The sequence below is a fragment of the Astyanax mexicanus genome, chromosome 3 (genome assembly GCF_023375975.1).
Source record: "Astyanax mexicanus isolate ESR-SI-001 chromosome 3, AstMex3_surface, whole genome shotgun sequence".
NCBI lineage: Eukaryota > Metazoa > Chordata > Actinopteri > Characiformes > Acestrorhamphidae > Astyanax > Astyanax mexicanus.
Window position 1 is genome coordinate 8,613,194 of NC_064410.1, and position 25,657 is coordinate 8,638,850.

General features: G+C 37.8%; 2 protein-coding genes across 3 annotated transcripts; both read left to right on the forward strand.

Moving 5' to 3' along the window:
* Positions 1 to 428: 428 nt before the first annotated feature.
* Positions 429 to 18,590, forward strand: fam234b (family with sequence similarity 234 member B). The gene is made up of 12 exons (XM_007236152.4): positions 429 to 534; positions 6,100 to 6,537; positions 7,715 to 7,837; positions 8,005 to 8,199; positions 8,905 to 9,171; positions 9,855 to 9,996; positions 10,332 to 10,523; positions 10,991 to 11,069; positions 11,425 to 11,586; positions 12,754 to 12,862; positions 13,024 to 13,253; positions 15,596 to 18,590. Exons 1-12 carry the CDS (start codon positions 498 to 500, stop codon positions 15,596 to 15,598), a joined length of 1,977 nt encoding a protein of 658 aa, XP_007236214.3. The 5' UTR covers positions 429 to 497; the 3' UTR covers positions 15,599 to 18,590.
* Positions 18,591 to 19,945: 1,355 nt separating this feature from the next.
* On the forward strand, positions 19,946 to 24,396 carry LOC103036919 (essential MCU regulator, mitochondrial). Of its 2 annotated transcripts, none has more exons than XR_001518337.3 (3): positions 19,946 to 20,152; positions 21,978 to 22,178; positions 24,201 to 24,396. XR_001518337.3 is itself a non-coding variant. In XM_007236153.4 (3 exons), exons 1-2 carry the CDS (start codon positions 19,967 to 19,969, stop codon positions 22,113 to 22,115), a joined length of 324 nt encoding a protein of 107 aa, XP_007236215.2. In that variant the 5' UTR covers positions 19,947 to 19,966; the 3' UTR covers positions 22,116 to 22,121; positions 24,201 to 24,396. The 2 variants fall into 2 exon arrangements, 1 of the variants encoding a protein (XP_007236215.2); XM_007236153.4 differs by having other exon boundaries at positions 19,947 to 20,152; positions 21,978 to 22,121.
* The last annotated feature ends 1,261 nt before the right edge of the window (positions 24,397 to 25,657 follow it).

Below are 25,657 nucleotides of genomic sequence, written 5' to 3' on the forward strand. Positions count from 1 at the left end.
CAGATTTTTGGGTTGATTAAAAGTTAAGGTTTGGGTTAGGTGTAGGGTTATGTTCTACTTTGAATCATTTACATTCAACATATGGTCAAGTTGCAGTTAATAGACATTCCGTTGGATGTTATTTGAATGTAAATTGAGCATCAAAGAGGCCATCAAATGGACCATCCAAGGAAAGTGTTACCAACCTTTTTACTCTGATACATTTTATGTGCTGCATTGTTACTCGCTACAATTATACAAATGTTACAATTATTTTTAAAAATATATATAGATCACTTTTACTTTTACACAGTCTGGATCTTTAATACGCTATACATGTCTGTCTATACAAAATAAAATTACCAAAAAAGAAGGAAAATAAATTGCAGAGCTGTGAAAAAAAGCTCTTGCGCATTAGACTACACCTCCCATGATGCCTTGCCTGTGTAAGCTCCTCCCACTGGCTGGTCTCTGGTCTGCAGAGATAGGCTCCGTAAACAGGCCCGTTATTGTGCAGCATGGCAGCGGCGCTGTCCCGAGCTCTCAAACTGCCCGGTAAGACCATCAGCTCTCATCATATTTCACGGTATTACTGATGTTATGAGGGGGTTATTACTGCGGGTATTAGCGGTGTGTTAGTGTGGGGGTGGGGTGGTTATAGGGGGCTGTAGGTGGGGTTCACGCGCGCAGGAGTCGGTCAGTGTTCTGCAGGGTTCCAGTGATACGCTGTCATACATTCAAACACTCAGCTCTGTTTAATCTCTGCGTCTGATCGCGTGAAGCTCTTATTTACAATCCGTTTTAATATTTTAACCTAGGATTTCTGTGTGCGTGAGCGTGTGCGCGCGTGTTTGCACTGTAACCAACCCCTGTGTTATGTACAGTAAATTCATACAGTAAATAATGATGTTCTGCTTACTGATCATATTCTGTTATATGTAGAACGCAGTGTTTCTTGGGATGCCCTATAAAAAATAAGACAAATAAATACAAATTTGTATTTAAAAGATTACACAGCTTGTCGATGGGACTGTACTTTATATTGAGGGACAATAAAGTACCAATCAGTGACAGTCTTGTTTTGTACCCATGTTTTTTTACCAGTAAAGATGATAAAGATTATAAACATTATCATCAACTGAATCTGAAAATCTGAACTGAAAATCGCGATGATGCAAAATTGTCCGGCTTTTAAGGGAAAAATGTGTAATTTAATATAGGATGTTTTTCTAATACAGTGATACAGAATACTGAAGGCACATTTTGGCTGTTACAATTGTACAAATATGTTTTTCCTGCTGTTTGAAAGGACTTTTTACTTTAGATGGAACACATCTGACCTTGTAAAGACCAATATTATACATTTGAGGGTAATATTCTTATATATATATATATATATATATATATATATATATATATATATATATATATATATATATATATATATATATATACAGCTCTTAAAATAACTTTAGAATGCTGAGTTTCTTTGATTTTACCAAATTGAAAACCTCTGGAGTATAAGCAAGTGAAAGATGGGTGATCAGACCAAGCTGAACTGCTTGAATTTTTGCACCAAGCGTGGCATAAAGTTATCCAAAAGCAGTGTGTAAGACTGGTGGAGGAGAACGTTCCAAGATGCATAAAACTGTGATTAAAAACCAGGGTTATTCTTAAAACTTTATCACTTTACTTGTTTCTTTGCATTATTTGAGGTCTGAAAGCTCTGCATCTGTTTTGTTATTTCAGCCATTTCTAATTTTCTGCAAATAAATGCTCTAAATGACAATATTTTTACGTGGAATTTGGAAGAAATGTTTTTTTTTAGAATAAAAGAACAATGTTCATTTTACTCAAACTTATACCTATAAATAGCAGCTGAGAATCAGAGAAACTTATTCAGAAACTCAAGTGGTCTCTTATTTTTTTTCCAGAGCTGTATATTTATGTATATATAAATATATAAAATCATTTGGTTATATTTAAGACATTTCTGAGGATTTTACTTAGGCTTTGTTGTTATATTAAACAACAGGCAAAACACAACAAATATACCACATGCAGAACAAAAGCTTTCTAAATTTGACCCAATTAGAGACCATAAAAAGAAACATACAGTACTAGTCTAAACATTGTACACACTTTCCTTTTCTATATATTTTATTTTATTTTTCCCCTACATTGTAAATGAAAACTGAAGTCATCCTATGAAGGAACACATGAGGAATCATGTAATAACTTAAACAAGTTAAACAAACCAAAATACTCTGTGATGCTTTTAGGTGCTCTTATCTAGGGTGCTGTTCCTTTGCAGTTTCTGAGGATGTTATCTCTGACAAACTTTTCCTGTACAACAGAGGTAACTCCTGGTCTTCCTTTCCTGGGGCAGTCTTAATGGGAGCCAGTTCTATTTTTTTTTTCTCGTTTGTGTTGGTCTTTGTGACTGCACTTGAGGCAACTTAAGGTGTCGGGTCCCGCTCATACAGCTGGTCATACACTGGATCTTGTGTTTTCTTTAGGACTAGACATCAATCAGATTTGTTGTGAAGATCTTCAAATCAGTGATCATAGAGTTATCTTTTTCAATCTCTCTGGCAATGCAGACCCTCTCTGTCCTAAAAGAACTTTTTGTTCTCGTTTGATAACTCAGAAATCAGTTCTCCAATTTTCAGCACTTTATGATTTTAATATAGATTCTGATGATACTGAATTTTTAATGCAGTCTTTCATTGAACATTGCTCTGTGATAATGGAGAAAGTGGTCCCTTTAAAGACTAGGTCTAAAGCTATCCATAACACAGGATTCGTTCTTTCAGGCTAAAGTGTCGCAGAGCTGAGAGATTATGAAAAGTTACTGGGTTGGAAGTGCACCGCCTCTACCTCAAAGATCTTCGTTCTTCTTTTAATGTTTTAGTGAAGGAAGCCAGGTCTTCTTATTTTTCTAAATTAATCTTATCGTCTAAAAGAAATCCCAAGATTTTATTTGATACCATAAACAATATAGTTGCTCCTTCAGTTACAACTATGCCCTGCTTCTCGGTTGAGGATTGCAATAAATTTCTATTTGTTCTTTTAATTTTGGTCCCCGAAAAGTGTCTGCAATTATGGATTCATTTGAAACTATTACTCTGGATGATTTGGTGGATGTGGTTAAGAAATTGAAACCTTCTACATGTCCTTTAGATGTTATACCATCGTCAGTATTTTTACAAGTATTGCCGGATGTAGGTCTGACAGTATTAACCCTTATAAATTCGTCATTGTCGTCTGGTTGTGTTCCTTCTTGTTTTAAGCACGCTTCTGTTCAGCCGTTAATGAAAAAAACAAACCTGGATCCAGCTGAGCTTAAAAATTACAGACCAATTTCTAAACTTCCTTATATGTTGAAGATTCTAGAGAAAGTGGTGTCGAATCAACTTACTACTTTTATGGAGAAGAACGAAATATATGATAAATTTCAGTCTGGGTTTCGTAAGCGACATTCCACAGAGACAGCCCTACTGAGAGTTTCAAATGATCTCTTGATGTCTTCTGATGTAGGTGACTGTGCAGTCTTGGTACTGCTTGATCTTAGTTCGGCGTTCGATACTGTTGACCATCGCATTTTAATAAACAGATTACGTGATTGGGTGGGGCTATCGGGTACTGTTTTAAAATGGTTTACGTCTTATTTAACTGGGAGAAGTTTTGCGGTGTCAATGGGAAACTTTGTCTCTGACTCTACTCCACTGTCATGTGGTGTTCCACAGGGCTCAGTGTTGGGGCCACTATTATTTTCGCTTTATATGTTATCTCTGGGTCAGATTATTGATAGTTTTAATATTCCATATCATTTGTTTGCGGATGACATTCAGCTTCATTTCTCTTAAGCCTAGTGGAACTCAGTGTCTTCAGAGATTGTTGACTGTCTGGAAGCTATAAGAGAGTGGATGGCTGATAACTTCTTGCAGTTAAATGCAGACAAGACAGAGGTCCTCTAATCTAACATGCTCTTGGGTCCTTGTCTTCAGCCATCCACTCGAGTTTGTGTAATTTGGGAGTTGTATTTGACCAGTCTATGTTTTTGACTCACATGTTAAACAACTGGCAAGATCATGCTTCTTCCATCTAAGGAATATCAGTAAATTGAGATCAGTAGTTTCGAATGCAAAACTAGAGATGCTTATCCATTCTTTCATCTCATCTCGCATTGATTATTGTAATGCTCTTTTTACATCTCTTAGTGTGTCTGCTCGAAATTGCCTCCAGACAATTCAGAATGCTGCAGCTAGACTGCTAACTAGATCTAATAAGCGCTCTCATATTACTCCATTACTCTCATCATTGCATTGGCTTCCGGTTGAGCAACGAATACAAGTTGCTGAGTCAGTGGAGTCTTTTTAAAAAACAATTGAAGACTTATTTGTTTAAACAAGCGTTTGGTTAATCTTTTTAGGTGTATATGTTTATTTTCAGTTTTTATGTTAATGTTTGTTTTTGTTGTTTTGATCCTCTGTAAAGCACTTTGTGACAACTGTCTGGGATAAGTGCTATATAAATAAATTTTACTTACTTACTTACTTACTTACTTCAAAGTTCTTGAATCTTTTGGGGTTGACTGACCTTCGTTTATTAAAGTATTTTTTTTTCTTTTCTTATTCAAGTAGTTCTTGCTATAATATGGATTAGAACATTACTCAGATATTCACTATTCACTGTATACCTGTAACTCTACCTCTTCACAACTTTACAACTGATGCTCTCAAACACATTAAGATACACAATATTTAAGTAATTAACTCTTGAGGAGTTCATCACAGCTGTTAACTGAAAGCCTGAATTCCAGGTGACTCTACCTCATAAATCTGACTGAGATGTGCAAAACAAGAGGTGCTACATTGAAGTGAAAATATCTAAAATATAAAAACATATTCTGGTTTGTTAATTCCTGATTCTTGATAATTCCACATGTTTATTTTATATTTTTTGTATTAATCTAAATTGCAGGAATTGCTGGCTCATGAAGCATGGGTTGCTGAACTGTTCCTGCAGTGATGTATGTATAAATATATAAATATAAATATGTAAACACAGTCTAGGTGAATCAGCACTGGGTTCTGTGTAATCGCTGTTTACCCAAAACACAGTGAGTTCCACAGAGCTGGATTAGCGCTCTGTTATTAGCTCACTGTTTGCACTCAATGTAAAAACTGATGTTGAAATTGTTGTCTTGAATATGATTTTTAAGTCAGTGGAAAATATAGTATATATTAAAGTGCCCCATAAACTGTAGCAAAATAATGGATTAAACTTCATTATGTTTTTTGTTAAACGATGGCATGACTATAAAACCTGTGTTGGCAAAAATTACTAATTGTAGTTAAATCCTAGTTAAAGTCAAGCTATTTTGCACATGCTCAGTTTGACTCCTTAGATTTGTAAGTAGTGCTGGACCATATGGCGATAAGATTATATCTATTATATGATATATTTCTTAATTTTCGTTGATACAATATAATCTTGATATTGATATGAACATTATAAATGCCTCTGCCTGTGCTGTACGTCATAATGCGGTGGCATTGCCAGGCTGTGAAAGCCTGTCAATTTTCCCATACACATGTTGAATTACATAAGTTAAATCATTATTATATCATGAAACAAGTAATGTTGTACAGTGTAGATAATGTATATTATTTACAAAAGTGGTTTAATGTGTTTTCATTTTGAGTTTAAAGCACTAAATGGGCTTCAGCTCATATTACCAAACTCTTTTTAGCTACATTCACGCTGGCATCTGCTGAACAGCTTCTTCTGGTTGTTTTCTGGACTTAGAAACAGTGTAATAAGGGTGATGAATTTCTCTGTTAGTATCAGGTAATAACAGGTTTGTGTGGCTGCTGGTTCTTTTGCTCCCGAATGAAGCTGTAATCTGGAGTCGGCTCAGTGTGGAGACGGCATGTCTGACAAAACACGCACCTCCATTCATTCCCACAGTGTTTCACTTCAGACAAAGCAGAAAAAAAATATCAAATAAAACTGGAAAACCATATTTTTTATTAAAGAAAACAATATGTGTCAGGATTAAACTTGTGTGTGTGTGTGTGTGTGTGTGTGTGTGTGTGTGTGTGTGTGTTGTAGGTAAGAAGGGCTCGGACCTGGGCGAGTATGACCCCCTGACCCAGGCCGACAGTGATGACGACAGTGAGGAAGATGACCTGGTGCTTAACTACCCCCGGAACGGGCTGGGGCGGGGCGGCTGTCTGGGTCCGGGTGCAGCAGAACCACGGGGCAGCAGAACGAGGCTGGAGGAGGAAGAGGAGGAGCTTGAGGAGGAAGAAGAACGTGGAGTGGGGTCAGGGAAGAGGCAGGATGGGACAGGAGCCGGGGTGGGGCCGGGCCAGGTGGGAGATCCGGAGGGTAAGAAGGCGAGGCAACGAGGAGCCATGCGAACTACTGCCTTCCTGCTGCCACTGGTCTGTGCTACACTGACCGTGCTGCTCTGTGCATTCTTGCTGCCCTGCAGGCCGGGGGCACTAGAGCACCCACAGTGGGAGACCCAGCTGGGGGATGTTGGAGGTGAGTAATCGTAATCGGCCCAAACCCATTTCTCTTTTGTACCCCTACCCTTCTTTTTGATTGTAATTCTTTCCCTTGGAAAGGGGACAACCCTTCAATCATCCAATACAGATATATAGTAGTGGAGCACTAACGTTTAGCATCCTAGCTGCTGGTTAACTGGTTTAGGAACTTCAGGAAAGGGCGAAAAAATACCACTATGATCGGTAGATCGCTGGTTCGAATCCCTCTTATGCAGCTTGTCATCAGCTGCCAGAGCCCTGAGAGAGCACAATTGGTCTTGCTCTCTCCGAGTGGGCAGATGACGCTCTTACACCCTCATTACACTTAGGGTGATGTTGATCCGCACAAGGCTTTCCTCCGTTTGTGCTGTAAAGCTACTCGGCAATGCTGCATCAACAGTAGTTCAAAAAGAAGCGGTGACAAACTTCACATGTATCAGAGGAGGCATGTGCTAGTCTTCACCCTCCTTGTGTTGTGACTTCACTAGTGATAGGGGATATACAGCTCAATGAGTGTGACAATTGTCCTAGCTAAATTTAGAGAAAAATTGGAAATAAATTCAGAAAAAGAAAAAAAGAAGGGCAGGTGATGCAGCAACTGATTATTATTATTGTCCAATACTTAATTCCATTGTGATGGGCCTCAGCCATCTGTTTTACTATTTAAGGTGGAATGGGATTACTAGCTAGCTACTGAGACAAATTACTAGCAATTTTTATTTATGATTGAAAAACCCTCTGGGCTGAAGAGCTAAAGACATTTGTTAGAGGTAAAAAATGCAGGAAAGGGTATTTTTATGTAGAACACTGCTATGCAAAATTAACATTTAATTTGTGTAAACTTGACAGATTATTATTGTAATTTAGCAGTGATTTCAATCACTGTAAATTAATTTACATTTTTTTTCAGTAGAGTTATTTACTTATCGTCTGTAATTTTAACAGGAAAACTCTGGTAACCACAGCTGCCAGTGTTTTCCTGTAAAAACTACAGTTTTTTTTACAGTGTAGTCTGTATTACTCTATCCCATTACATTTCAATTTCCAAAACAGATTTTTTGTGGCCCTCCACGTAATGGCTTGGAAAATATTTGGCCTGCAACCAGACTTGCAACCATACTGTAATACTGTAATACCAGACAAATGTGATCGTCAACATCTGCACTTCTTTACAGGTGTGAAGTCACCTCCAATGGCATTATGGGATGTGGACGGTGATGGAATTGAGGATTTGCTGATCGCAGTCACCAAACTTTCCAACAACAGCCAGCAGATCAGTTCCCTTAGCAACAGTAAAGGTACCACACACACCTTTAAATCCACATCCAACACTTATCAAACCCCTCGGTATGAGCTACTAATAACCTTTTTTTTATTTAACATACTGAATTAAAATCAAAGAGCAAATCAGCCCCTCCCATTTAGTCTACAGCAGGTCATTATGTATCTATCTCTCTCTCTCTAGAGTATAGTGTGGTGGCTCTGGACGGGGCGAGCGGGGAGGTGATGTGGAGTCGTTCTCTGAAGGAAACCGTGTCCTCGCTGCAGTGTGGTCTGCGGACCACCTTTCCACAAAACTCTGCAGCTCAGAAAGAGAATTTTCCTCCCGTCTGTCTCCTCATCACCCCCTCTCACCTCACTGCCATCAACGCCTCCTCAGGTAACAGACAACTCACCTGAATTCCATTCACTGGCCACTTTATTAGAACACCACCTACCCTGTGTTTCACTCACTGGCCACTTTATTAGAAACACCTACCACTATGTACTTCATTCACTTGGCACTTTATTGGAAACACCTACCAAACTTGTTTTTTCACTCATTGGCCACTTTATAAGAAACATCTACCAAACATGTACTTCCACTCACTGGCCACTTTAATAAAAACACCTACCAAACATGTACTTCCACTCACTGGCCACTTTATTAGAAACACCTACCAAAACCTTGTCCTTTCACTCACTTTATTAAAAACACCTTCTAAACTTGTCCTTCCACTCCCTGGCTAATTTATTAGAAACGCCTACCAAAAATGTGCTTCATTCACTGGCCACTTTATTAGAAACATCTACCAAACTTGTCATTTTACTCACTGGCCACTTTATTAGAAACACCACCTACCATGTGCTTCACTCACTGGCCGAATTATTAGAAACGCCTACCCTGCATTTAAGTCACTTCTGCTTCTGCTGGTCACTTTATTAGAAACACATACATACCTACCTACCTTGAACTTTCACTTACTGGTCACTTAATTAGAAGCACCTGCCAACTTGTGCTGCAGTCACTGGTCACTGTTACCACATTGTTCTTCTGCTGTCCACTGATTGGTGGAGTTTATTGATTGTGTGTTGATTGGTTCAGGTAAGAAGCTGTGGAGTGTGCCGGCGGGGGAGGTGCAGTCTCGGGCTGTAGCGGTTCCGGACCTGCAGGGGGACGGGGTTCTGGACCTGCTGATCGCTACGCTACCTGCAGACCAGGTGTCGGATCTGTCTCTGGTCCTGCACTCAGGGATGGATGGCGCTCTGATTGGTCGCCCAGTGAACTTCAATCTCACGGCAGATGGAAAGCTGATTGGTCCGTTGCTGCATGAGACAGTAGTGGGAGCTTACTACATTTTGATTGGTCTGGGTAAGAGGGATGAGACCACAGATCTACTTATGCACTTGATACTAAGGGGGTACTCACACTAAGCATGCTTTGGTTGAATCAGCTGGAGCATGGTTCTGCCCCCTCTTTACTCCACTGCTGTCCTGCACTTAGACGGTGTTTAAACAATCCGTGCCTGAGCACACTTACATCCTTACTCACTGCTCAGTGAGGTTGCAGGTGTTTTGCTGAATTCAGCACCCCTGCCATGTAAAGCACCCTCTTTTGGGAGAGCATACGCACTGTCTTCTTAATAAAAAACATATTAAGAGATAATCTGCTACTTACAAAAAAAAATACAAGCCAAACGTCACAGTTATCTTAGTCACGATTACTTTTCCTGGTGGGGGTGCTGAATTCGGCACAACACCACCACATTTGTTTACACAGCTTGTTCTGTGCTTGGACACGGATAGCACTCACACTCACTCACTCTTCATGCGAGCCTGGGCATGGTTCAGTGATTGGAGCGATCACACTATTCAAACGTGCCATGCTTTGGGAGGTAACTGTGCCCAGGCATGGCACGGATTGCTAATGTCAGTACATCCAAAGTCTTTATTTCTATTATAAACTGCCATTAGCTGTTATTTAGGTAGCCTTGTAGCATTAGAACTCATCATTTTGGAGGTGGGTGGTGTGTGATGTGTGTGTTTTATTTGCAGGCACTGTAGAGGCTGTTCCTCTGAGGGATGTTTACAAAAAAGCAACAAATGGGAGTGCCCCGCCCCTCAGCCTCGGCCTAAAGGACCCCATCTGGGAGAAACAGAGGAGGAGCAACCGATCCAGTCTGATACACATCTACAGGTGTGTACACAAACACACTTAAACACGCACATTCTTTCTTTTACACTTTTCTTGTCTGAAAATCTTAAAAAAAAAATAATAATAATAATAATAACTGTTGTATATACAAGGCAATGTTTTGCTCATGGCACCATATCGGCCCTGACACCATGAGTGTGTAGTCACTCTCCTCTGGGCTACTTATTTTTAGGGTTCACTGGAAGTAAAAAAATTCAATTTTAAAATATTATTTGATTGATTATATTTATTTAAGTTCAGAGATTGTTGAGTCATTACTGAGTTGCATATACAAATTTATAGTAAGTTTTAATTCATATTAAAACTCTGTCCATTAGTGGTACCGATCACGCTGAGTACCTGCTCCCCCTGGTGGCCGGAGTGAGTAAAAACCGCAATAATCTGGATGCTCAGTCGAACAGGAACTCCAGCCGAAGCAACTGGGTCCTGATGAGCACCAACAGCAAGGTATCTGTCATCAGAGAGAGAGACACACACACCTCCTGGACCATCAACTCCACCTTACACAGGTAACACTTAACTTCATTCAACTCCACTCAATCCCATTCAACTTATTATAACCCAACTGAATGCAGTTTAACCCCATCCAACCCCATTCAACTCCACTCAACCTTAATTAACTTATTATAACCCCACTCAACACTATTTAACCCAACCCAACCACACTCAACCACACTGAAACCCATTCAACTCCACTCAACCTCAATTAACTCATTATAACCCCACACAACCCCACCTAACCTCATTCAAGTTCAATCAACCTCATCCAACTCATTATAACCCCACCCAACCCTATTCAACCCGACCTAACCTTGTTCAAGTTCGATCAACCTCATCCAACTCATTATAACCCCACCCAACCCTATTCAACCCTGTTAAACCCCACTCAACTACACTGAACCACACTTAACTACACCCAACCTCATTCAACTCATTATAACCCTCTCTCTCTCTCTCTCTCTCTCTCTCTCTCTAGTCCTCCTGCTTTTGGTCACTTTAATGATGATGGAGTTCCTGACCTGCTGATTCAGCAATCTGCCAGCGGAGTCCGGAAGGTAATTACTCACCTAATAATTTTTATATATTTATTTCAATTAGTTTATTAATGTAACTGCTCACTTACTGAATATTAAAAAATTAAGAAGCGTTTAAGACACGGCTCTTAGATCATTGTTATGCTGTGCTGCACAAAAAACAACGGTCTAAACTTTGACAGACCTACAACGAAGCATACAACTTCCTGGGGCGAGTTTTTAGCCACATGTTCCTAACTGGAGGGTGGCTGTCCCAAACCACACACTGCTTAACTTTACTAACTACATTAATAAATACAGTTCTAACGGTGATGAACAATTTGTAACACACCTCCACCTTAAGGAATCTGTCCCCTGTCCCCTCTTTCTCTCTCAGGTTCAGATTATCGACGGAGCTCGGGGAGTGTGTCTGTGGGAGGCGGAGTTTGTGTGTCCTCTTTTGGTTCTGGAAGGTTCCACCATTCAGACCACGGCCGGTCAATCAGTGTTTCTGTTCTGGGCTGGAGACCCTCTTTCACCCTCCAGGAACACTACCAAGGCAAGTACTGCATTTATATTCTGAAGGTGTGTGTGTGTGTGTGTGTGTGTGTGTCTGCTTGTGTCTGCATGTGTGTGCGTGCGTGCGCGTGCGTGCGTGTGCATGCGTGTGTGTGTGTGTGGTGTGTGTTTGTGTGTGTGTGTGTGTGTTTGTTACAGGGTATATTGTGACTAATCTGTACATGTGAGTTGTGCACATTTTGTACTTAAGTAAACTTAATTAATTAATTTAATATTTTTAGGATTGTTATATTAATCACTAAGACTTTTTATTAGACTTATTTTTAATGTATAAATATTGTCTTAGATTTCCGAAGTGCATTTTTTTTACCTTTTTAAATATGCACAAAACAATTTAAATAAACACAATAATAACGTAAAATCAAATAGAATAAAAATAATAAATAACAAATCAAAAGAATAAAACATTTTGAAGTCAAAACAAAAAAGATAATTTAATTTAATATTTCTTTAAAGATAAACCAGCAGAATAAAAATGTTTATATTTAATATAAAATACAGTATACAATACAGTAGTCCAGTGTTAGCTAAGCTATTTACAGACCTACCAACATGTACACATTTTGTTTGATCTTGCATTTCACCATGTCCGTTGTGAGTGTGTTTGCAGTGCTTGCACTGTTGTGCCGTTTAGCACCATATTATCGACATATTACACCACAACACACTATTATTACTGCCCCACTCCCAAACATACAGGGAAATACCAGCACTTGAAAAAAATAAATCATGACTATTTTTATAATAATGATTTTATAATTATGATTAATTACAGCATATTCTGGTTATTAATACAATTAATTTTGGTATATTTGCCAATATTAATGCAGATTATTTTATTTATATTTAAATACCCATTATTACAGGCTATATTACAAGAGATGCAGAATGCAGAATAAACTGTTTTTTGTATATCAGAAGAAATAACGAATGAGCAGGTGTCCCAATACTTTTGTCCATACTGTAATTGGGATACTGTGTATGTGAGTAAGAGCATCAGTGATTATACAGCTGGGTGTGTATATGTGTTTGTAGCTTAAAGTGGACATCAGCTACACCTGGGCTACCTGATATTATTATATTAGGCTAGATTGAATATAAAGTGTGAAAAAAAAATCATAATTTAATAAGTCTGTGTGTGTAACAGGTGAGCACGCCTGAGCCCATCGTCCGCAGGCTGTTCCTGCTGCACCCGGCATATCCCACAGTCCTCCAGCAGCTCATCAGCACCACTGACACGGCACTGACCGCTATAGGTAATATACACACGCACACCCACAAAACACACATATACGTAGGAGAGATGTGTTGAGAGACATGTTTTCAGGGTGTATATATAGACATTGTTTATAGAGACTGTTAGTGAAGTTAACTTAGCATCTCAGTCTTCATTCTGTCTCGTCTTGGTTCTCCTCAGTCAGTTATCAGGACATACAGAAGGACTCCTCGTACGTGGTGGTTCTGTCCCGGCCCGTGTCTGGCCTGGGCCCGGGGGCTAAGGTGGTGAAGAGTGTGAGCGTGAGGGCGTCGCTGGCCACCGCACTGACCGTCCAATTGGAGCAGGACAATAAAGCTGCCGGCAGCTCACACACGCCCAGCGCCTTCCAGATCAACAAGTTCTTCAAACAGCTCTCCTTCAGACAGCAGGTGATTCCTTATTAAAGCTCACCTTCCGCGAAAATCCGATTTTTCTTGTTTTTTGTGGAATACAGTAGGTCTCTCCGAGTTGAATGTGTACACCTGCACATTAAACTGTTTTGCAGCCCCCATTGTCTGCAGGAGCTAAGCAAAGAAATCCCCCCTCCCCCCCCTCCGAAAAACGGGTGAATTTTGAATTATCTTTCTGCCTACGTAGGCAGAAACTCACAGACCAGCCCACCTTGGCTCGAGAAACTCCCAGAGGCGGAGCTGAAGCGACGCAACATCACCGCTCATCAGTTAGGAGGTGGGAGGCAGTGAGCGGCAGAGCGGTGGAGGGGCGTCGCAGTGCTCCTAGCCAATCAGAGGAGAGATATTTGCATGCTGTTTGCATGTATGAATATTCATGAGCAAAGCTGGAATCCGGTCATTTTGGACACACCCCTAAAACAGTCCATTAAAAAAGAGCTATACAGAGACACCTGAGCACTTTTTTTTTTTTACAAAAACGGCTCACATGTCATTCATTCATACTAGAGACCACAACTAGACATTTTAAAATGAAAGAAAAAACGACGGAAGGTGAGCTTTAACACACTTAACCTATGACCTCCTCAATTACTCTATAAACCCTTAATTTAATCTTTGATCCACTAATTTACCCCATAAACCCTTATTAACATATTTACCCTATGAACTCCTCAGTTACTCGATAAAACCTTTATTTATCCTATAATCGCCTCATTTACTCTTATAAAGCCCTCAATTACTCTATAAAATCTTTATTTATTCTATAACCCCTCATTTACTCTTATAAACCCCTCAATTACTCTATAAAACCTTTATTTATTCTATAACCCCTCATTTACTCTTATAAACCCCTCAATTACTCTATAAAACCTTTATTTATTCTATAATCCCCTCATTTACTCTATAAAATCTTTATTTATTCTATAATCCCCTCATTTACTCTTATAAACCCCTCAATTACTCTATAAAACCTTTATTTATTCTATTACCCACTAATTTACCACATTAACCCCTTATTAACACATTTACCCTACAAACCCATCAATTGCCCTATAAAACCTTTATTTACCCAGTAATTACCCATAAAATTCTCTTAATTTACCCCATAAAGCCATCAATTACCCTAAAACACTTTATTTACCAAATAATCCTCTCATTTACCCCATTTACTTACTCTATAAAATCTTTATTTATCCAATAATCCCTTCATGATTTAACTCATAAAACCATCAGTTACCCAATTAAACCTTATTTACACAGCAATCCCTTTATTTACCCTATAAAACCTTTATTTAACCAGTAATCTTTGCATTCACCATATAAAACCTTTATCAACCCTATAATCCTCTTATTTACTATACAAAAACCCATACAGTAACCCTATAAAATCTTTATTTAACCAGTATTCCCATTATTTATCCTATAAAAACTTTATTTACCCATGATCCTTTTATTTACCCCATACCCCTCTCATTTACTCTATGAAAACTTAATTTACCAACATTATTTACCCTATAAAACCTTTATTTACCCATTAATCCTTTTATGTACCACATAAACTACTTATTTGCCCATCTTTCCAATCAACCCCTCATTTTCCCTATAAACACTACATTTACCTTATAATCCCCCTCATTTACCCTATAAACCACTCATTTGGCCCTATAATCCCCTCCTTGTCCCCTTATTAACACATTTCCCCTATAAACCCTATGAAACCTTTATTTACACAATAATCTCCTCATTTACCCCATAAACCCTTAACACATTTACCCTATAAACCCCCCCATGTACCCAATAAACACCTCAATTTCTATATGAAACCTTTATTTACCCTATAATCCCTTAATTTACCCCATAAACACCTCAAATAAAACCCCTTCTAAAACTTTTATTTACCCAGCCATCTTCTCATTTATCCTATAACCCCCTCATTTACCCCATAAACTCCACAATTACTCTATCTATCTATCTATCTATCTATCTATCTATCTATCTATCTATCTATCTATCTATCTATCTATCTATCTATCTATCTATCTATCTATCTATCTATCTATCTATCTAATAAATCCCTTATACCTCTATTAACCATTCATTTACACAAATTATATATAACCTCAGGAATACATTAAGGGTAACCCTCATTTACAATGTAAAACCCTTTCACCCTACAGTATAAACCCTTTATTTACCCAATAACCTCATCATTTGCTCAGGCTGTGATGAGGTGTTAATACAGTGTAATGTAATGTGTAATAGATGTGTTGGTGTGGTTTTATGACTCTCTGTTCTGTGTTTGTCTGTGTTTCTCTCTGCAGTAAGAGCCTGCTAATTCTCCTCCATTACTACCTGTGGAAAACCACCATCAGACCTCGAGCTACGGACACACAGCCGGATCTTGCCACACAGAGGAGGCAAATGCAGGTCCTGTACAAACCCACTCCAGCTCTACACAGAGCCCAACAGGCCGTTGGAACAAAATCTGGGCAGATTTTAACTTTGTGGAACTGCATTTGCCTCCTCTGCTCCCACACGACCACAGCTCTGCTTTTAACCCTGTTTAAAACCTGCAGCATGTTTTACATTTAACCAGTCACTACCTGAACGGGCATTCCACTACGTTTTTATTATTATTTTAATTTGTGCATATATTTGAATGTATTTATTGGTATTTATTTTTCTTGAGAGATGGTGGCGATTATGTTTTGCTTGTTAAACTTGAACACAGACCTGAGAGAGACCACTAATATTGGTACGAGATCCACTAACTAACTAACTGTTTAGTGAGATTTTTAAAGAAATAATGTGTATATATGGGCTTAATGTAAAAAACAGGGCAGACTGCACTGAACGCCATCGAGATGTAAATATAATATTCAGAATTCAGATTAGCACAGATACATTATGCTTCAGCTTAGATCTTTAGCTGCGCTGGCATGCAGGCCTGTCAAAATCCTAAAATTTAGCTTATGATTACATCTGAGAGCTACTTTACAATTAGACTTTCCTCATAAAAAGTTCATGAATGGTTTAAATGAGTTTATTAATTAGTAGTAAATAAATAGTGAAGCCACATTTACTTATACAGTTAAACCTCAGATGTTTCTGGATACTTATCCTAGTTTATAACTCAGCATTTAAATTTTCAGCCTCATATATTGCAAGTTTATTTTATTTTATTACCAACGGCACATATTTAGTTATTACTGATAATGTGGTGTACTTCAGCACATTAAATGACTAAAATGACATCTATATTTAATAACCATGACATTTTTAGTATGCTATATGACATATTCATGATTGCCACTGGTATTAATATTATACAGTAAGATGCTTATGTATAGCTGAAGGTACTATTGATTTTTATGTTAATGTGGTAAATGTCTATGAATTATTTAAAGATGTTTACAATCTAAATAATAACCAATAAGAAAGTAATTTAAATAATTTAGAAACTTTTTTATGAGGGTAGTCTTACTTTAAAGTGGTACCATAAATCTGTAATAATTATTATTTTTTTACAGCAATTAATCCATTTATCCATTATTCCAACTAACCAATTTGTTTTCTAGCTCTGTTTATTATTAGCTAACACTAGGTTTTACTGACCACTTACACACTCACATTCACACTTACACAAGTGTCTAAGTTGTACAGAATCACGTCAAGCAAAGCTTGTATTTTTATTCTCAGAGTGAAAATAGGTAAAAAACACTACAAGCATGCTAGCAACATAAGTGTTAGCTATCTCTCAAATAAAAAAAACTTCACTGTGCTGGGTAAATTGAGTGTGTTTAATAAGTTAACAGAACAAGAACCTGTGTCTTACGTTCTGTGAGATAAACTTAAGCTATATCCACAAAGATGTTTTAAGTCTGTTTTAAAATAGGAACATGTCGATACATGCAGGTTTATGGTGTGTTTATGGATGGTGAATAAGTTTAAGTGGGAAACTCTCTGAAACATTAATTTTGGAAGTGTAAACTGCTGAAGGCTGCTGTTTATTTGCTTTAAATTTATGTTAAATAAATTCCAAATAAAAGTCCAATTAAGCAAACTTTATTTAGAACATCAATAAGCAGAAATAGTATTATAAATCGTCGGCTAATTACCGGTGTAGAGACTTTTATTCAACCCAACACCAGTGGAACAACCACCACACACCCCTCCACAGACCCTCCCCACACCCCCAAATAACCAAATGCAACACAGATACAATAAGTATACAATACAATATAACCCCAACAATAAAGAATGGGCAGCCACCTAGCATGCTGGGTCTTTATAATCAAGGCAGTTCTCTCTGTGCCCATTTTTTTTAACGCCACCATGCAGTTACATTCACTCATACAAAACCAGCCTCCTACCTGTTTGAAATAGTCTAAACTGAAGATCTAATGACATTTTAGAATCAGAAACATATTTAAAATCTTTAATAAAGTCTGAAAAAAACACCTCATGAACCCTTTCTAGCATTAGACTCTACAATGCATAAAACTCATTTCATTTTTTCATCCAGTTCTGGCTACTGCGCTTGTGCATATCTCCTTATTGAGAGGGAGAGGGGCTTCTTCACTAGCAGGCTGACCTTCCTCCACTCAGAGAGTTAGCAGCAAGCTGATTGGCTCTTTTTTGATGAAGGGTGAGACTTCATCCTTAAATGGAAGCTGGGTTGAGAGTTATGAGAACTCCCAGTGGCTGCACTACTCATTAATTATGTCTTTGGAATGGCATCACCACATTATGTGGTGAAATATTTGTTGTTTTTGTGAAATGTTTTTCGTGTTGAGTTAATGCAATAACTTTTTTAATATGTGTTTTTTTTTATTTACATTGACCTCAACCTTAAAAACCCAGTCCATGCTCCACACATATATATATGATATATTTGTCAACAACTGGAACAACTGTAGGAAATGATTCTGTTCAGTAAAATATTTATGATTGACTCAAACATCTGTGATATGGTAATTATGTATAATATTATAATTATGACAGGCCTGCTGCCATTCTCTTCTTCTTAGTGATGATTTTATTCCTTTATTCCTCTTGCTGATGTTCTTTTCTCTCTATAATCTCCTGCTGAATGTGACGGTGTGTAGATGTGGATCTATTGCTGTATAATGTTTATTGAACCCACTGAAGCACTGCACAGCTTCCATTCCTGCTCTGATCTGAGAACCTCTTCGCACTTGTGGTTCAGAGGCTTTTGATTTCTGTTCTGTTTCAGGTGAACTTTGTATTGCTGCATTATTTTGAGTTACAGCTGGACAAACGAACAATAAAACAACCAAATCCGCTGCTAAAGAATCTGTGGACTGATTATTTTTTATGTTTAGTCACATCACAATAACCTACACTGTAACCAACCAAAATCATACAGTAAATAGCTGTATAATTATGCTCTGTTGTAAAACCGTAGATGACATACACTGTAAACTCATAAGTAGTTTGAACTCAAATGAATTAGGTCTGTTCTACATAAAACTAGATATTTCAAAAAAAAAAAAAAAAATCTAAACTATTTTGAGTTAGCTGAACATTTGTGGGCACAAATACATTCAATTTATTTGCATAGTTGGTGTGGCCCCCATTTTCTGACACTTACTTACTTAAGTGTAGTGATTTCCTCCAAGCTACCTTAGGTAAACTTGTAGATCATATATAATGATTATTGCTTGGTCTCTATGTTGTAGGCTATAGGAACAAGCATAATTTTCAGTTGCAGTAACTCTGTGTTGCTGTGCTCTTAATACTGTTCACACTATAGCTAATTTATGTGAATTGATGATTTTGAGAAAAGACTACTAATGTAAGCATGTTATTTTACTGCACCCCATTAAGACTCTATGTTAATTCAACTTAACTTTGATGTCGTTGTTTTGGGCGTTTTATAGTGTTTTTGGCTGAAAAAAATCTCAGATAAGCAGAGAAGAAGAATGGTGAGAACCGTCATAGTCAACCCACAGAGCATTTTCGCAGACCTACAACATCATCATGCTGCAGATTGAGTCACTGTGTGTCATTCAGCTATTCAACACACTTAACACAAGGAGAGGCTGTATGGGAGAATAATGGAGAAGATGCCTTTTAAAAAAGTCATAAAAAGTCATCTCATAATTATGACTTTCTATCTCATAATTATGACTTTCTATCTCATAATTATGACTTTCTATCTCATAATTATGACTTAGTATCTCATAATTATGACTTTCTATCTCATAATTATGACTTAGTATCTCATAATTATGACTTTTTATCTCATAAATATGACTTACTATCTCATAATTATGACTTTTGTATCTCATAATTATGACTTACTATCTCATAATTATGACTTACTATCTCATAATTATGACTTTTCTATCTCATAATTATGACTTAGTTGAGGACGTTTTTTTTCTTCAGGTGGCGGAAATGGGCTTCCATAGATATCTGTGTGCTTTACTGTAAAAAATTAATTAAATAAAAAAATTAAGTACAGAAACACAAAAAACGTCTCAATTATTATATAATTTTATTAAGCTTGATCCTAATAAATTATCATATGGAATTTGTATTATTTCTGTCAATATACCTATATAATAAGATACTTTTAAAATAGCCGAGCTGCTAGCTGGTTTAATCAGGCGGATAACGCGGCCACCACACGGGTCCTCAGGGTGCAGGGTTTCGCACCGGACCGGATGAGACGCAGACTGTGGGGTAAAATGGCCGCTGCGCTGCACTTTGCGAGGTTTTCTGCGGTTTTAAGGCGGAACGCGGCGGTTTCTCTCCGCGGCAGCGGCTCCGGAAGCCCCGGGGGGACGGTGTCTCAAAGCCGGGGCGCAGTCTGCACCAACAGCGGGGCTCTGCTCCCCAAACCCAGAAAGGTGAGTCCGACCGCGGCCCAAAATAACCCACTCTCTGGCGTGGGGATTGGCTGGTAGGGTAAGTGATTTCCCGCCTCCTTTGCCGTGATTGGCTGAGTGCTTATTTACACTCAGCTGCAGCTGGATCCTGTAGATGTTGTGCAATCAGCAGTCCAGAATTTCATAACTGTGCTTTATAGTACTTACATCTTAAATTTTATATATTTATATATCATGAAAAATTTCACAGGGACTCTATATTGTCTAACAAGGGGATTTAAGGGCACTGTTTAGGGAGTCTTGGTCCCTGTGAAATCAGTTTTATGTTTTGGCAAATTCTGTTGTTTTTTTCTGTTTTAGGTTTTCATTGTTTTTTTTAATCATATTTCACATTTTTTAGTTTTTATTAGTGCTCTCAGGTGAATAAAAAACCCCAAATAAATGACATGCTTTGTTATTATTTAATCTAAATTAATCATATTTAATCACATTCATCATCAAATATTTTAAACTGTACAATTTAGTTTAATTTTATATGAGGAACATTGAATAAAGAATAAAAGAAAAGCTGGCATATACTGTAAGCTCTCTTTAATGAAAATCAGTCAGTAACAGATGCTGTAAATACTGTATATCTCTTACAACACTGTCCTGCTTAACTTTATTAAAAATGAGATTCAAATGTTAACAGAATTTAGATATTTGACCATATTTTTATCAACAGTTTAATTAATAACATCCACATAAAAAATGGATGTTGTTATTTTAGTTAATGCAGACATTGACTTCAGTATACATCTTTTCATTTATATTATATTCCATGGGGCTTTTATTTTGAAGCCAAAAATGGTGGATTAGTCTAACTGACTGCTATTAGCTAACTGGCAATGTTAACTGTTGGTATTAGCCATTTTATTAGTTAAACTAATGCTATAAATGTATTCTCATTTATTCACAACAGCAGATGCTAGTCTACCACTGTTGATATGCTGTGGGAAGTCACCAATCTCATCTGCATAAACACCTTCCCAAAAAGTAATTTATTATTTATTTTCTTAAAAATATGTTGAAAAGCTTAGTACGTTTTAAAATAAATTTTAAAGGGCGTGCTTAGATCTGTGGACATGTTTTTATGGATTTTGACCCGTGGCTGACCGCTGACCGAGCGGATCCGAGGCTAGGCTAGGCTCGGCTTGGTTCCGCTCCACTTTGGCGCGGAACATTCCAGATGCGAACCTAGCCTACCCTAGCCTTGAATCCGCTCGTCCCGGCTCCGTTTGCCTCCAGTGCGAGGCATTTTAGATGCGTAGCGGTGCGGACCCGAGCCTAGCCTAGCCTAGCCAAATGCTACGTGCCTGTGTGTTTACGTCATCACACACAGACATAGCCCAGCTACGGAGGCTGATTGTGTTCAGCCCTGGGGCGAGCTTATACCAGTACAAATGCCTGTCCGTGTAAATAATACATATTGATATACCACAAAAATGATATCACCGTTATTGAAACATTTCTTATCGCGATAAATAGCGATATCGAATTATTGTCCAGGCCTACCTTCACTGTAGAACAGCCTGTTGTGATATAGCGAACGAAAAATAGAGTCCACTTCAGCAGGCAGCTACTGTCTGTGAGTTTCCTATTATTTCACCCGACTTGAGGAAGAACTTTCAAATAGTAAAATTGTTAATTTAATTGCCTGTGAATGTATTTGTCCAGTGTTTGTTAGTAGTGTAACCCTGCATTGTGATATTTTATATAGTACAGGTGATATGTCATAGAGTGCAATAGTGTGGGGTTCAGGACACAGCCTATGATAATAACCAACACTGTGTGACATTCCCCTCAGACTCCATTTGGACTGATACGGATCTGCATGGTGGTGGTTCCTTTTCTATATGTGGGAACGCTGATCAGCAAAAACTTTGCTGCCCTGCTGGAGGAGCATGACATCTTCGTTCCTGAGGATGATGACGATGATGACTGAGCCCGGGTGAGTGAGACTGAGCAGAGCAAACAACTTCCAGGGACCTTCAGAAACTAAACAGAGGTAAAATCTCCCCCCCCCAAAAAAATAATCCAACCAGTGACTTTACTAAAAGAGACCAAATCTGCAGTTATCTGATTATTCAAGTATATATTTTTTAGATTGCAGTAAAAGCAAAAAAATCTGATTAGGTAAAATCTGATAATCTGGATTTTAGCTCAGAAATCAGATTTCTTAGTGCATGTAAACTCCGTGCTGTGTTTAACACAGCACCCACGGGATGGTAATCAAACACTTAAATTATCCATAAAAATCCATTTAGTGTAAACAAGTTTGGTAACACTTTACTTTAAGGAACACAAATTAGGCGCTTATTAAGGTCTTATTATTTGCTTAATAAAGCCTTAATTAGACATTTGTAAATGATGTATTCACTACTTTTTAGGCTTTATTCTGTGTAAGAGTGTATTGGTGCTTAATTAGGGGTCTGTTATGTAGAAATGATTAATAATGGCTGTATTGGTTCTTATAGTGCACAATAAACAGTTATGTTAGCACCATGTTAAGCAGATTATTAAGCATTACTATTAGCTAATTCTACATGTTATTAGTGTATGAATGGCAGCAGTTTGATCTATGTGAGTTTGGCAAGGTTATGGCTGTGCTGGAGTTTACTGAGTTAATAAGGGCTTAATAAGTCACTTATAGACCAAGATGTGCACCATATTCTATAGTGAGGTCCTGTTCATCACTAATTAGAGACTAAAAGAACTGTGTGTTTTACTTCCCTTTAACAGAAGTTGAATGTCAAAAATGCAATTGTCCTAATGAAATAACAGAAAACACATTTTAGCACATTTTTTATCTATTGAATTCAAACAGATTTATTTTCTGTTAGATGTAGACTCGCAACTTCTAAATTTAAAATGTAGATTAATGGACTGAATGGTTTTATTTGCAGATACCAATATAGCTAAAATTGCAACTGTAACAGCAATGGCAACATATGAACATGACTTAACAATTATAATAGTTATAAAGAGCTAGGAGGTCTGTCAAAATTATTCCTAAATATACCAAATAATGCCTAAATATACCAAATATATAAATTATTCCCAAATATACTAAATTATTTCTAAATATATCAAGTTATTTTGATATTTTTTTTAATTATTCCCAAGAATACAAATCGTTTATTGTGCACTACAAGATCTAATACAGCCATTATTAATCATTTACACATAACAGACCCCTAATTTAGCACCAAAAACACTTACACAGAATAAAGCCTAATAAGTAGTGAATACATAATTTACAAATTAAGGCTAATTAAGGCTTTATTAAGCAAATAGTAAGACGCCTAATTTGTGTTCCTTAAAATAAAGTGTTACCACAATTTTTTCTTTTATTTGATTACCCAAAATCATATAAATACATTAATTCAAATATGCAGTAATCAGATTATGAATTGCATGTAAAACAAATGATCTAAAATGCCCTATATAGACAGAATTATTGTGAGACTTTGATTGCATTCAGCCACAAGAACATGAGTGAGGTCAGGGTGGTAAAAGACCCACCTAATCCCCAACTCCCCCACCCATCCCATTCAAAAGTATTGTAATGAGCTCCATCATTCCAGAGAACACAGGTATACTGCTCCACAGTTCCATGCTGCTCCACAGCTCCATATCTGTGTCTAAAATGAGTCTTAAACTTATTGAATTAGCTAAATGCATTTATCAGAAGTGGTATTCACAAACACTTGAACATGTAGTTTACATTGTAAAGTCTTCACAAGCTTGCAAGCTTCAGATTGCACTAGGGAAATAAGCCTAGTCTTTTACTACACAGCCGTTTGAATGTAGATTTCTTATTAAATGAATATTTTGTCTAGGACTAGGCTCAACTACATTAACTACACAAAACGTGTCCAACAAGCATTCACTTATCGCTAAAATACTATTAGATAGCTCAGAAGGGTGCTAGCATTAGCATAAGCATCACAGATGAGCTGCAGGTGTTTATAGTGCATTATGGGATTGTAGTCCACTGTCTTATCCAGTGTATTTTGGTGTGCTGCAGGTGACAGAGGTGAAGATGCTGCTAATGGAGGAAGCGGGGGTGTCCGATATCTCAAACAGTGCTTTAGAGTCTCTCTCTGCAGTGTGTGTGAGCGTGCGTGTGCATGTGTGTGTGAGTGGGTGCGTGAGTGTATTTATCAGAGCTGTGCTCTCCTACTGTCTGCATGAATCATGAATAAAGTTCACACTGGAGAAAACTTGTGTCTGTGAGAGTTATCTTGTTCTGAACAGATTTTGTTTACACCACAAGAACATCAACGTAAGGTATGACCAGACTGCCAGTCTAAATCTGACTTATCTGGCATATCTAGGGTTGCCAGCTGTCCAGGTTTCAACTAGATCAGGGGTGTCCAAACTTTTTTTGTTGGGGGCCAGAAGGAGAAATATATTTGAAGGGCCACAGACTTTTTTCCTGATTATTTCATTTACACACCATTTTACTTGACTTACTATCTTTATCTTTGACAGTGTCGTGTAAACTAAGATTTTTCAAATTGATGTTTAATTTCATGATGTCTCTTAATATTAAACTCTTTAATTACGGCAACTTTTAGACTCTTTGCCCCGTTTTTCTGCGCTAGAAATGCGCACTCTCTCCACTTTTAGACTCTTTGCCCTGTTTTTCTGTGCAAGAAATGTGCACCCTCTCCGCTTTTAGACTCTTTGCCCTGTTTTTCTGTGCAAGAAATGTGCACCCTCTCCAATTTTAGACTCTTTGGCCCGTTTTTTCTGCGCTAGAAATGCACACCCTCTCTGCTTTTAAACTCTTTGCCCTGTTTTTCTGCGCTAGAAATGCACACTCTCTCCGCTTTTAGACTCTTTGGCCCGTTTTTTCTGCGCTAGAAATGCACACTCTCTCCACTTTTAGACTCTTTGCCCTGTTTTTCTGTGCAAGAAATGCGCACCCTCTCCGATTTTAGACTCTTTGGCCCGTTTTTTCTGCGCTAGAAATGCGCACACTCTTTGCCCCGTTTTTTCTTTGCTAGAAATGCGCACCCTCTTATAAAAATCTGCTTAACAGCGGGCCAACTTTCATTCTATTTCTAAAATACCTCGCGGGCCGCTCCAAAAAAGGAAACGGGCCGCAAATGGCCCGCAGGCTGTAGTTTGGACACCCCTGACCTAGATATTCTTTTTTTGACAATGATCTCTCCTAAATGATCTCACTGTCTTGGTTTCTGTACTGTGTTTTTTAAATTGACTATTTTAGATTTTTTCTGTATGTTCTTTGCATTTTTTGCACTACTGTTTCTCATTGGTACTGTGGGATCATGTTACTTGACTACCTCATCAGCCTTGGCGGCTCCTACAGGCAATAGATAGGCTGTAAATTAGGGGTGGGCAATATGGTCCTAAAATAATATCATGATATTGCATAGTATTTTTGGGATAACGATACTCTTAGCGATACGACAAAACATTGAAAACTTTGAAAAAATATTTTTAGAATGACCTAAT

Excerpts from the sequence above, each read along its gene's own strand:
- fam234b (XM_007236152.4), top strand. The coding sequence starts at position 498 with ATGGCAGCGGCGCTGTCCCGAGCTCTCAAACTGCCCG. Across the intron at positions 535-6,099 it reads CCGAGCTCTCAAACTGCCCG|GTAAGAAGGGCTCGGACCTG; the intron begins GTAAGACCATCA and ends TGTGTGTTGTAG. Across the intron at positions 8,200-8,904 it reads TGCCATCAACGCCTCCTCAG|GTAAGAAGCTGTGGAGTGTG; the intron begins GTAACAGACAAC and ends TGATTGGTTCAG.
- LOC103036919 (XM_007236153.4), top strand. The coding sequence starts at position 19,967 with ATGAGACGCAGACTGTGGGGTAAAATGGCCGCTGCGCTGCACTTTGCG. Across the intron at positions 20,153-21,977 it reads TGCTCCCCAAACCCAGAAAG|ACTCCATTTGGACTGATACG; the intron begins GTGAGTCCGACC and ends CATTCCCCTCAG.